This window comes from Myodes glareolus, chromosome 1 (assembly GCF_982192425.1).
Source record: "Myodes glareolus chromosome 1, mMyoGla1.1, whole genome shotgun sequence".
In the NCBI taxonomy this organism is placed as follows: Eukaryota; Metazoa; Chordata; class Mammalia; order Rodentia; family Cricetidae; genus Myodes; species Myodes glareolus.
This window is the reverse complement of record NC_142026.1, coordinates 53,589,477-53,602,722: the sequence shown is the minus strand read 5'-3', so window position 1 is coordinate 53,602,722 and position 13,246 is coordinate 53,589,477. Positions and strand designations below refer to the sequence as shown.

The window sequence follows — 13,246 nt, the reverse complement described above, 5'->3', positions numbered from 1 at the left end:
ATGGTGATCTCTCCTTGGCACTCGGCCTGGCACTAGTGCTCTGCATCTCTGTGGCATCCCTTAGAGGGCAGTGCCCTCTCTCTGTGAACATAGGGGGACCCCGGCAAGGAACTATTCTCATTAGCGTGTACATCAATGATTTATAGGTGGGCCTTGGGGATGGAGACCTGCTGCTAGCACGGGGGACCATCCCTGCCTACTTAGACCCTGAGGAGCAGCTGGCCCAAGGAGTCTGTAGGAAGAGTTTCCTTCCATGGGTCAGCCTGTAACCAAGGGGAACACTGAGAATGGCTCTGCTGCTGCTGCTGGCCATCCCCGGAGGCTGCCATGCACAGAGTCCTGCTGGTAAGCCAAGAGTGGACAGCTGGCCCGTGAACTGGGAAGGGGGTGCCCACTGTGGCCAGCCTGCTGCAGAGACAACATGGCTGGCTACAGTCCTGTTCCATCCTCTGCTGAAGTCTGTTTAGAGCCCCTGTCTCTCTCCCTCTCCCTCCAGCCTGGCATGCTGACTGTACAAAGCAAGCATGCTTAGCACACGTGCATAGAAGATGTCAGTCTTGGGTGAGAAGCAGCCGAGTGTGTGTTGCATACTCAGATTAAAATGAGGCTACAAGCTGAGTACAAAGTGGCCCTTGTATAAACATCACAGCATTTCCCTTGGAGGCCCTCTGCCTGTGGGCTGGCTTGTCCCTGCACAGGGCCTAAAGGGAGTTAAGCAGGACCTGGAGAGGGTCTGGGTGGGCCAGTGGTGGCAGGTAGCCCAGGCCTGGCGCTGCCCCATGAAGAGCCAGAGGAAGACAGAACGTTCATCCCAGCCAGGACCACAGCCATAGGAACACATGTGGGGAGGAGACGCCAGCACATTGCTTGGAGACATGTCATCTCCCAGATGTCTCAGATTATCACACAGACCCACTCGGCCAGTGATGGAGGTGTCCCTGGTGGATGTCCCTACACAGCCAGGAAGGGGAGATCTTGCATTCTCGCCTGAGCCAAGAATGACCGAATTCTCCATCGTAGTTCTGCATGGAAAGGGCAGGCGCAGTAGATAGAACTGGAGGGAGATGATTTGTAAGAACGATGGCTTTCATCCCTGGATTCCAAATGGCTCGGATCGGAATCACTTATGCATGGGAAAGCACTGAGGGAGGATTTAAAACAATAAACAACAGCAGAAAAGAAGGCAGAAAATATGGGGAACTGAGAACACAAAAATAGACTCCGGCCCGTGCCCAAGCGTCGCCGGGCAGGATGGAGCTGGCTGGCGGGGTGTATACTTCCTTCTCCGGAAAGTGGATGCTTTTAACAAAAAAAGAGAGTTGAAGCCATTAGAAACTGAGGAGAGAGCTCGGCTGGCTGAAGAAGTCAGAGCGCTCTTCATGCCATCTCTGGGGGAAAGTTTGGAGAACTTGATTCAGTCTGCTGTGCCCCCCAAGAATCTTGTTTTGTCCCATTCTAGATGAGTCTAGCATTTCGTGTCATCTTGTGAGCTTCCTGGTTTTTAAAAATAGTTCATTTCTGTTTTTCCTCTAGACTAGCACCAGTAGAGCCCTCTTCCCCAGGGGCGACTGCAGGTCACCCTTTATGTGGCACCTCCCAGGAATGAGTGTCCCCACATGTTTGACCGACCCTATCGTGTCTGCCTAGGCCATTTCTTCTCAGATGCTCCAGCCCACCAAACCACGAAGCATTGTTTCCCTTACTGAGTCCAGGAAGCTCAAATAAGTGTTCTTCCAGCCACCAGAGGCTGGACCCCTTTGCAGCTCGGTCCCCAGTGCTGCCTGCACTGGCTCTGAGCCCCTGCACGCCTGCGGCTTGCAAGGGTCCCCTGCCCATTTTATAGGTGGGAAAATGAGGTCCCAAAGGCTGAGTGGCAGAGGCAAAACAAGGTGACTGAAATGTTTCCCCACTTCAACTGCAGGCTTTGCTGGGCCTGTTCACAGCCTCGGTTTCCCTTCTGTCTGGGGCTTCATCCTCTAGGCTGGTTCTGAGAGTGTATCCTACACTGGAGTTAACCTGCAGGCAGTTTCTGGCCCCAGGGCCACAGAGCACCCCAGGGGGCAGATGCTTGGGTGTGTCTCTGGCCTCTCAAGTTTCATGGCCCTCTTTGTAACTGAGCTGAGTGGGTTCTCCTGAAGTGAGGCCCAGGTCTCTTGAGTCTGTTCCACACAGGGTCCCCAGAGACTTTGACCCAAGCCAAAGTTCCCTGTCATGCTGGGGAGTGCCCCTGCCCACCCCCAGGAATCACCTGAGATGTTATCAATGCTTCGCCTTCCGTACTGTTGACCCATTCGTTTATGGTGTTTTGCAACCAGGAGAGTCAGGAGATTAAAAAGTGCCCCGCTGAGGACTTTGGATTCAGGTATCCTGGACATTGCGTTTTTCCTTTAAAATCAGCTGCTGTGTGGTAGCTGGTACTGTCTGGCAAGCCATGTGACCAGAATGCATGCGCTCCATGCAGGGCCAGGGGCCCACCCTGCCCCCGGCTCTGTCTCCAACACTAGCACACAGGCAGCTTCTGGAATGTCTGTGGTTACCATTAGAGTAGGATTTGGGTGCGAGGGCCTCATAAAGAAAGCCACAGATATGCCCTGGGCTCAGACTGGCCAGCATGCGTCTGGCTGCAGATGGACATGTCCATCCCCACCACACTAAGCAGACCTAGCCTCTAGTGGTGCAGGAAGACTGGACCATGGTCCCTCAGCCAGTTTGATTGGGATTAATGTCATGACCCCCAGGAATAGGCCCTTGCTCTATGTCTGTTGCAGGACCTTCCTGGAGGTACTAGACTGGGGCAGGTTGGAAAGGGGTGCCCTGTGTGTACACCTCCTTGCCTTAGTCACATTCTGGCATTCTCCATACCATGGGAGACTGATCTGTATCCCAAAAGCCAGGCCAGAATCCACAGGCCGCCTTCTTGCTCTATCCCAGATGGTGCACAGGGCAGAATTCTTAGCTGTCCCCATTGTTGGGCCCCGTGGCCCCGTTGTGGGTTCTGCTATACCAGGAGCCATGACACGGTATCCAGAAGGGTAGCTCCATGGTTCTGACTCAGCAGGCCCGACTGTCTCCTACCATTGTCCAGCCTCTACTGGCTCAAGGCTCCTGCAAGTCCTCTCTACCGCCTCAGCCTGCACAGCCACCCACCAGGGGACCACATGGCAGCACCTCTGTCAGCCCCCAGGAAAGCACTGCTAAATAAGCTCCACACACCTGACGTTTGCTCTGCCCCCCTCCGATGCGGCTGAGACACACCTGCCCTACCTGAGCAGATGATGCCAGATGGAGCAGCACCAGAGGGCCGGCCACCTGCTGGCTCTTCCTGAGCACTGTGGGCCTGTCAGAAAGGCCTGGTGCAGCTCAGCCCACTGGGCAAGCGAGGTGGCAGTAGGGAGTCTCTTGGCATGCTCATATGGAAGGCAGTTAGCATGAGGGAATCTGGAGACCCAGCCATCCTCCCATGGGTCTCTCCCACTGCTCTGAATGGGTCCCCACAACCAAAGCTGCTTTTGCCTTCCCTGGACAGGCTGAGCCCGTCCCCGCTTCCCCCTCTCTTCTCCCCCTTCCCTCCTTCTCCTCCCATCTTTCTGTGGCTCTGGAGGTTGAGCCTAGGATCTCATGTGTACAGACCAGTGCCATCTCCTAAGTGCCATCTCCAGCGCTTTCTACTCTGAGACCAGGCTGACTTTGAACTTGCTCTGGAGCCCAGGCAGATCTTAGAGATTTTTTTTTCCCCTGGAACTCACTTTGCGATCGCCTGCTTCTGCCTCTGAGTACTGGGATTAGAGGTATACTCCACCTCCCAAGTTGCTAGGGTGACAGGCCTGCACCGCCAGGCCTAGGTCCCTGCGTGGCGCTCTTCTGTTGGAAAGGAACCTGCCACACCAGCCCCATCTCCTGATCAGCCAGGCCCCAGCAGAAAGAGTGAAGGGGTGGGGGTGAGGGTAGTGCCTGTGGGGGTTGGCGCCTGGGAGCGTCTGCCCGCCTGCCTCACGATGCCCTGTCCCTGCAGTCTGTTTGACATGGGTGGAGAGTACTACTGCTTCGCTTCTGACATCACCTGCTCCTTCCCGGCCAATGGCAAGTTCACAGAGGACCAGAAAGCCATTTACGAGGCGGTGCTGAAGAGCTGCAGAACTGTCATGAGCACTATGAAACCAGGTGAGGGACAGGAGAGCGGGGCTGCTGAGGAGCTGCCCTGCAGCGGGGGTGGTGGGCTACTGGAGGGACATACCGAGTGACAGGCACTGGCAAGCAGCAGGCATGAAGTCTGTCTACACCTACTCTGCATGCTTGGCCAGTTCGCGTCCAGGTGGTGTGATCTCCCAGAGCCCCCAGAGGGCACAGGGTTGACCACCAGTCAGGGACAGAGGTGGCTCTGGAAGTTCAACCCCTTGTGACCCCATGGCCCATCCAACCCCTGACCAAAACAGAGTCCACTTGAAGAAGGTCCAGGCCAGCTTTGGATGCTGGTTGAACCCCAGAGCAAGCTCTGACCTCACTCAGAGGCCACGACCTTGAGTCATGAAGCTCCCCCTCGGGTTGTTGTTTTGTCTGCATGGGAGACAGCACCTGTTAGAGTTAAGCAGAGTGGTAGAAAGCACTGAGACTGCCAAGCACGAGTTAGTTATTTGCTGTGGTCACTGTCCCTGCTGCAGTGGTGGTATTGGGCCTGGTGTCCTCTCCATGGAGCCAGCTGCCCTCCCCCCACTTCACTGTATGGCCACTGCCTGGGCCTTTTCCACGTACTTACCCCCCCCACACCGCCATAGTGCTGAGATGTGGGATTAGAAACTCGCAGCACCGAGCACAGCTCTGGCATTTGCTCTTTTGCCTACAGCACGGGAGCCCCGCCTAGTACAAGCGCCTCCATGTAAAGGGAACATTTAGGGCTATGTGTGGCTCTGCTGAATTCTTCAGGTCCCCACATCCTGAACACAGCTTTCAGGTGTCAGTCATCCCCCTTTTGTCCCCCCACCACACCCCCCGCAAGTTGGGCCCTCCATGGACACATGGCTACTGGGTACCACCTAAAAGTCTCTCTGCTGCAGCCAGGCTCCATCTAGCCATGGGGCAGCTTTCCCCACCTGTCTCCCACCTGGTGATCCACCCATACCAGCCCTGACACAGGTGTCCCACTGAGGCCTCTGCATCTTCACTAGTAAGCAGCAGAGTCCTCGCCAGCAAGGTTAGGTAGTTTGGGGGGGTCACAGGCTCAGAGAGGTAGAATGGCCTGCCCCAGCTATGCAGACCCCAACTTAGGGCTGAAATGATAAGTTGTGATGCTAGCTAGAGTGTGTTGTCCAATCCCACACCCCGCTCCTCTGTCCCCATCCACCTCCCTCATCCTAAAGAAGCAGCTGAGTGGCGGCTGTGCAAAGCTTTCCTAGAACCCAGGCATCTCCCTACACCATGTGGGGGCCACTGTGCAACACAGTGAGGGTCCAGAGCATCCAGAATACAAGCCCAGCCCAGCAGCATGCTGGTTGCGAGCCGGGCTCCTGCCCTGCAATTTTCTTGTACTCCACCTGTCCAGGTTAGCTCCCCATGCTACCAGAGCCCACTCTAGGGCAGGCTTAGCCAGCTCTGGACCCTGGCATCTACATTCTTAGGGGCCTGGAAGCTGGCAGCAGCCATCCCACTCCACTGTGATCTGGAGGTGCTAAGTAGAAGCTTCAGAAGTCATGGGGGCTCATGGGAGGCCTGAAAACTGGATTTTTTAAAAAGTATTTCTAAGGACTCTGGTGGTCAGATTTGCTCATCTCCATGGTTCCTTGATGAGAGAGGGGTGGGGAGGGGAGATGATCTTGTTCTCCAGAGTTGTAAAACCCCAGGATGTGGCATGCTGCGGCCCAGAACTTGATGGCTCAGCATTTGGCTAAACAGTCCCCTGTGACCCCATGGCCCATTGCTGGAATGATTTACATTGTGATCTCAGGACCCTGTTCAGTAGTGGAGGGACCATCCACCATCAACACCAGTTATTTTCAGAAGAGGCATGTTCAATACAGCCCCCAGCCTAGCCCTAGGAGCGCCTACCAGAGGCCAGGAGCTGCAGGAGAATGTGGTTGCAGTAGGACCCTGGAGCCAGACCCCAACACTACATACAGCCCCATACCCTCACTCAGTATGCAGGACCAGAGTTTGACAGATGGATGAGTCCAAAGACAGAAAGTCAGTATGCCCCGGAAGGAAGACCAGGAAAATCTGGAAGTAAAGCCTTCCTATGGGCAGCAGTACTGACTGGCTCACCGGGGCTGCTGCAGGGCACAACAAACAGCTAAAAGCAACAGCCCCTCTGAGCAGTAGACAAGGCAATGCCAAGGCAAGGGGAAGTCAGACCCGCACAGGGCACTGTGGCCCTCCAGGCCGTTTCAATCAAAGAACAGTGGAAGAACCTGGACTCTCAAGGTCTGTGATTGAGCCACTGGAGGGAGCAGGAGCTGGGGAGCATGTTTGCTATACCCCCTTTTAAAACTGAAGTCAGCAGAGCAGCCACCTAAGGGGCACATGGCCTCCTATCCTACACCACAGGGATGCTCATTTTGAATATTATGCCATTTAAATGATTGGCTAGAAGGTGGGGTCGACTATTGACTCCCATGATGTGTACTGCTGTCACTCCACCAAGAGACTGGACCGTCTTCCTCCCGAGGACCCTCCACTGGGCACAGTCCAGCATCTGTGAGGCTGACCTCAAGCCGTTCTCTGCAGACAATGGTGTCATGAAGTAGGCTGGTGGTGGCCCTGTCACATTAGGTAGTGTCTTCAAACTTCTCCAGGCAGGGTGGAATGCAGGCTGCTCTTACTGGTCAAGGCAGACTGTGCTGTAACAGCCCCAAGGCCAACCTCAGCCCAGTCACCTTCACGTGTCATGATGATAAAGCAGCAGTGATCAGGTGATCATTATCATAGGAGCTGTGGAGTGAACCCTGTGCCCCTTCCCCTCCCCCCACCTCCACAGAAAAAGGGCCTGGGATCATTCGCTACAGTGGAGGCTGGAGGAGGGGCTAGGCCTTAGAGGACTGGATGCAAGAGGAGCAAATTGGAGAGGGCATCCTGCTTATCAGCATGCAGTGTCTCTCCATCTGCTCACCTGGGAGTGCCACGCTTCCATTTGTCCATGCTACCCAAGTCTCGGGCACTGTAATGCCTGTTGGCACCGAGCATTATGACCATAGCAGTTTGGCCAACACAGTAGGCCCCTCAGCCACTCCATTGTCCAGAAAGTGGCCAGGCTTACAAAGCCACTCCCCACTTGGTACTCAGGGAGGCCGCTGGCTGGATGTCCACACCCACCTGGTCACCTTCCCTGGCTATGTGAACTATCTGGAGCAGCCACTAGGCTGGAACATCCAGATCCAGTTCCTCTGAGTCCACCCCTACAACAGACACTTGAGGCAGAGCTTCCCAAAAGTCCCATTCTTGTCAAGGCAGGGCTCCTGTAGGCACAGACCTGGCTGCCTAGGTGAGTCCGTGCTGTTGACTTGAAGATGCCTTGTGGGAGGGTGGAACAGAGCCCCAGCTGTTTCCCACAGATTATGGCACTCTGAGGGTTGACTAGGGCAGAGCTAGACTCTTGTCTGGTCACACAGTGTAGGCTGGCCTCCAGGGTTCAGAGTCCTGTGGTCACAGAACTGCACAGCAGATAGGGACAGATCGCTTCACCATAGTGGTGAATTGGCAGTGGCTAGCCAGCCCCCAGCCCATCTCAGTGGAATTGCCCCTGGTATGTGGGTTTAGCTTCTGAGCCAAGACAAACGCCCTGCTGAGACTGCCCGGCTGCTTCCTGAGACCTTCCAAGGAAGAGTAAATAAAGACAGGCAGGAAATCACACAAGGACGCCCAGGGGAAAGGCAGGAACGAGAATGATCAGAACACACATGGACCAGCAGCTGCAGCCCCCGGGGATTGAAGAATGCAGGCCTTGGCTCCTTGTCCTGGGCCAAAAGGAAGAGCAGCCTCTGTCACTCAGAGAGCAAGGGTGAGAGGTGAGTTTTGCCAGAGAGGTCACTGGAGAGTCTGCAGGAGTGTGGACAGGCTGTGCTAGCATGGAGAACACTGCCCATCCGTGCTGGCTGCTGGCAGTGGAGTCTCAGGGCCAGCGGCCCACACTGTGCAGACTGCCCACTTTAGGATTAAAGGTGCGTGCCACCACACCCAGCCTGGTCTTGAAGTTTCAGTCCTGCCGACCTTCATTGGTTCAGTCACCTCCTAGGACCCACCATTTCTCCTTCTGCTGCCCAGCCACACTCTGCCCTACAACACCCGCCTTGAGCGAATGTTGCTGTGGTCCTAACTGTGTGAGCCAGCACTCCTGACTCTGGTCCTACTTCAGGCTCCTGCTGTTTGTGTGTGTGTTGAGAGGTATGCGTTGGGGGCAGAGGTAGGGTAGCAGCATGAAAGCAGAGGGGCTAGCTATCAGTGACCAGCAGTACTCCTGCTCCCAGAGTGAGCCTGAGAGAAACATAGGTCATGACCAGGTGGAGTAGAGAGGGGCACAGTGTCCACCACAGCTGATTCCATATGTCTTCTGTTGACCTGTGTGGGGATGGGAGAAGGGGTCATCTTTCCTGGCTCCCTCCTACTCTAACAGGCAGGCAGGGGAGGATGAAGTGGCCATTGTCCCTAGAGATGGGGAAGAATATGAAGGATATGAAGGTTGTGCCATTAGTGGTACAGGGACCTCATATTACCCTGTGGTGCCCCTTGCCAGACTGGGAGGGCTATCTTGGTCCATTGCTCACCACTCACACTGGCTGTAGGATGAGAGCAAGCTCCCTGCTCTCTGCCTAGCTCCAAGCATTTGCGTGGGTGCTCCCAGAGTGTGGAGGGAAGAGCTTCAGGAAGTGTGCACATGACGGCTCCGCCTCCGCTTCATCAGCAGCATCAAGGCGCCTGCAGCCTGGACACATGCTGCTTCCTGCCCCTCTGAAGGGTGAATGAGTCCCCAAGGTCCCGAAGTAGACACTGCAGGGTGGGCTGGGCTAGAGGCCCTGGGCCTGATGCCAGCTTGGCCTGCCATGCAGCTAGCTCACTGTAGCTCCCAGGGCCTGCCCTGAGACCTGGGCTTTATGCCTTTGCTCCCACACCCCACAGGCCTGGCTCCCACATCAACCATCCCGTGAGGGCCATTGTCCACAGATGAAGTGAGCTCTTTGTCTTACCAAGTAGCCTAGGGGTGGGTGAGGGGGATCTGCTGCCTTCCTGGCTTGGCTGGGGAGCCCCCCAGGGCTGTCACACTCTGGGCAGGAAGCCTGGGGCCGTGATGGATGCTGCTGAAGCTCTAAGAGGCCTCCCTGGCTCCAGCGGCAGGCTCCAGGCCTGCTGGAGTGATGGTAAGGGAGGCCTGGCGGAGCAGGGGGCCAGCAGAAACCATCCTGGAGGCTGGGCACAGGAACTGTCACTTCTCTGAGCTCTTGTCATTAAGTGGGTGCTAACCTCTAGGATACTCTTCCCACCCCTGAACTCAGTGGGGTGCAGGTCCCACATGAATCCAAGATGATGTATTTCCTTCGTGGCTGCAGAAAGTCACAAGGAAGGCTAGTGCTTAGCCTACTCCTCACTCTTAACAAGTGCCGGGCACAAAGCAAGGCTAGAATCCCGCCCTCAGACCCAGGCTATGCCGCTCTGCTGTGCTGTCATGGATTGGCTCTGGTAGGCCAGGAATGGGCAATCAGAGAGGACTCCTTGGAGGAAGTCCCTCAGAGGCCCAGGATGAGGGGGACTAGGGGCTTGAAGAGGACTGCAGATAGGAAGCACACCTGGAGATAGGTAAGACCCCAGGAGGGGTACGGCCTTGTCTATTGATACCCTGGTCTAGCTGCTCCCCCAGGAGTGGGGAGTAAGATGTTGCTACCGTGGCCCACCAGTCTCCCCAAAGCCTCTGAGCAGTATGCAGGGGTTCTGTGGAAGGAGAGTGGGTAGGGATCCAGGAATAATACTGTTTTCAGAAAGTCAGGGTGAGGTTTAGCAACATGAGGTAGGAGAGCAAGGCACTATTCACCCAGGGTGCTTTAATGTCTAATGTGGGCCTCCTGGGGATTCAGGGATGTCTCCCAGCTCAGGACCTGGGCTTTCAAGGTGCCTATGGCTGCAAAGGTGGAAGGAGCCCAGGAGTGATTTATGCCCAGCCTCAGTCTTGCCAGGGGATGGCAACCTTCACACACTTCAGGGTTCCCACCTCAGGCATGGGTGGTGGTTACAACACCCATGGCTGATGCCAAGGCCAAGTCACTGGAGGTTTAATAATTGTTATAACCCAACCACACACAGGCAGAAAGCCCCCACTTACAACCTTGCATCTACGGATGTACAAGCAAGCACCACGGGGGCCCAGGTCCTGTGTTTGGCCAGGTACCAGTAGTCCCCCGGGAGCCACCATGAAGCATGGGGTCTACCTGATGCTCCCCCTCAGTCGAGGTTCCAGCCATTAGCCAGGCTGAGAGGTTGGAGCCAGCCACTCCTGGGGCTCTCTTTTGGTGACAAAGGAAGGACCCAATTCAGGGAAAACCTTTTCCAAGCTCCCTGTGCTGGGCTGACTAGAAGCTGAGTAAGCACAGCTCTTTGGACACTTGCAGGACTTGAACTCAGAGCACATGGACTTACATGCTCTGCCAAGTCTTGGGGTATCATGGGGGACACCACTATTCTGGTATAGATACATAAGCAGTGGTTAAGCAGATGTGTCAGGGAGTGGACAAGGAGCAGCAGTAAGAATGGGGGATGTCTTAGGAAGGTAACTTGATGCTGGGACACCCCCACCACCTCGCAAGGATAGCTTAACCAAGACCCAGGCCCCAGTGTAACTTGGGAAGATCTTGTGTGCTTCTGGAGCAGAAGGTAACCTAGTCTCCGGAGAGTCCTCCAGGAGTGGCTCTGGTGAAGGAGGACAGGGCTATCCAGGTCACTTGGGTCTTAGGGAAGAACAGCAGCCGGAGGTGAGGCAGACTTGACTCACACAACATTGTGGCCAGAGTGCTGAAAGCAGGCTCTGGCTGGTCTTAAGGGAGAGGTCATCAGTGGCTAATGCTGGAGATGCAAGGCCAGCCAGCCCTCTGGGCCAGCTCTGTGGCTCTTGGACAGAGGTAGCACCTGTGGATCATGGATCCCCACTTCTGAAATGTCAACCGTTGAAGAAAACCCTCACAAGGGTGTAGGTTGGGTTGTCTAGGAGGGCCCCAGATGTGAGGCAGCAATAACCAGAAGCTCCCCAGGGTTGCCCCTAGCTAGACCCTAGGAAGGCTGGCTCCACGTCAGAGCCAAACTTCTCCCACCTCTCCATACATACAACTTGGGCCATGGGTCACACAGCACCCTGTGAACCACCTATGCACAACCCTATACCGCCAGCCTTGCTGGGTCCATCTCTGGCAAGGAAAAGGACCGCTCACCAGCCTTCAATCAGCCATGGAGGCTCAGCAGTCTGACCTTCCAGGCCTGGCCCTTTCTGGTTCATTATCCGGTAAAGCAGTGGTTCTCAGCCTTCCTGATGCTGTGACCCTTTAATACAGTTACTCATGATCTCTCAACCCCAAGATTATTTTTGTTGCTACTTTATAACTATAATTTTGCTACTGTTATGAACCATAATATAAATATCTGACGAGACCCCATGAAAGGGTTGACTGCCCAAAGGAGTTGTGACCCACAGGTTGAGAACCACTGCTGTAGAGCCTTGAATTACCTAGATTTCCTGTCTTCCCTTCTCATCAAAGGGTGGGGTGATGTGATGGCAGGTCTGGCTCTGAGCCAGAGCAGGACATGGCAGGGAGACCTTTGGAGGTTGATGTTCCACCCATGGGGTCAAAATTGACTGGGAGGTCAATATTGTCTACCGTCTTACCGATGCACTCCTGTGGCCTAGGTTCACCCTTCATGGGATTGGAGCTGAAGACTCCCCTGGACCTAGGTCCTTGTCTAGTGGTCTTCCTGGAAATCACCATAGCAGGCAGGGCTGCCCCTGATGCTGTTTAAGGCCCTACCTACAAGGACTTATTAGTTCAAGCAGTGTTGACTGACTGTCCTTAAGCCTCAGATCCACAAAGCCCATCTGGCCCCTGAAGCTATATGCATGGGAGGTGTCTTAGTTAGGGGTTCTATGGCTGTGATGAAGCACCCCCCAAAGCAACTTGGGGAGAAAAGGGTTTATTTGGCTTATATGTAACAGTTTGTTGAGGGAAGCTAAGGCAGAAATTTAAGCAGAGCAGGAACCTGGAGGCAGGAGCTGATGCTAAAGGCCATGGAGGGGTGCTGCTTACTGGCTTGCTCCTTATGGCTTAGCCTGCTTTCTTATGAAACCCAGGACCACCATCCACAATGGCCTTCCCTCATCAATCACTTAAAATGCACTATAGGCTTGCCTGCAGCACAACCTTATGGGGGCTCTCTCCTCAAATAACTAGCCTGTGTCAAGTTGGCATGGAACTATCCAGCACAGGAGGCTCTCCACAGTGACCTTTGCCCAAGAAACATGGGGCAGAGATGAGTTTGATTAGCAGCCTGGGCTTAGCCATCCAGGCAACCATGGAAATAGTTCCAGACCCCTGCCCACCAGAGGGTGAGGCCACGCCAGCTGTCCCTTCACCCAGAAACCTTTGTCCCTACAGTAGCTTCCAGATTGAGTCAGCCATTCTGGGGTGTGCAGGGATGCCTTCTTCCAGGCTGAAGCTCCAAAGCCTCCTGTGGGGCTGAGCCATTCAGGACATGGCCAGACCCCTGGCTTTGGGTGGCAGAAGCTGGTCCTGCAGTATGAGGATGCAGCCAGGGTCCTTACCCCTTAGTCTGCAGAGTCCTGGCTTATCACAGCCTCTTCTTAAACCCTAGGTGTCTGGTGGCCTGACATGCACCGGCTGGCTGACCGTATCCACCTAGAGGAACTGACACGGATTGGCCTCCTGCGTGGCAGTGTGGATGCCATGCTCCAGGTCCACCTGGGAGCAGTATTCATGCCACATGGGCTCGGCCACTTCCTTGGCCTAGATGTGCACGACGTGGGAGGCTACCCTGAGGTCAGTGTGGCACTGCTCCCCCTCAGCCTGGCCCGTACTGGGATAGAGTGAGGGGCTTTTTGGCGGGGTGGGGAGTGTTTCTGGAGATGGGTCTTCCTATGACGTACAAAGGAATTGGGGTCCTGGACACAGCAGGGTGGGTCAATGAGTGATCTTCCCCAGTGGCTGCACAGACCTCAAAAGATATGGAACTGAAGCCAGGTTTCACGGACAGAGTTAACACTAAACTGCCCACG

General features: G+C 55.1%; 1 protein-coding gene across 1 annotated transcript in view; it reads left to right on the top strand.

The window, feature by feature from the left end:
* Pepd (peptidase D) overlaps positions 1-13,246 on the top strand; it is a 136,551-nt gene that overhangs the window by 119,818 nt on the left and 3,487 nt on the right. The window contains exons 12-13 of the mRNA XM_048448771.3: positions 4,013-4,161; positions 12,826-13,010. Coding sequence (XP_048304728.1) covers positions 4,013-4,161; positions 12,826-13,010 — 334 coding nt within the window. The remainder of the gene's footprint in view (positions 1-4,012; positions 4,162-12,825; positions 13,011-13,246) is intronic.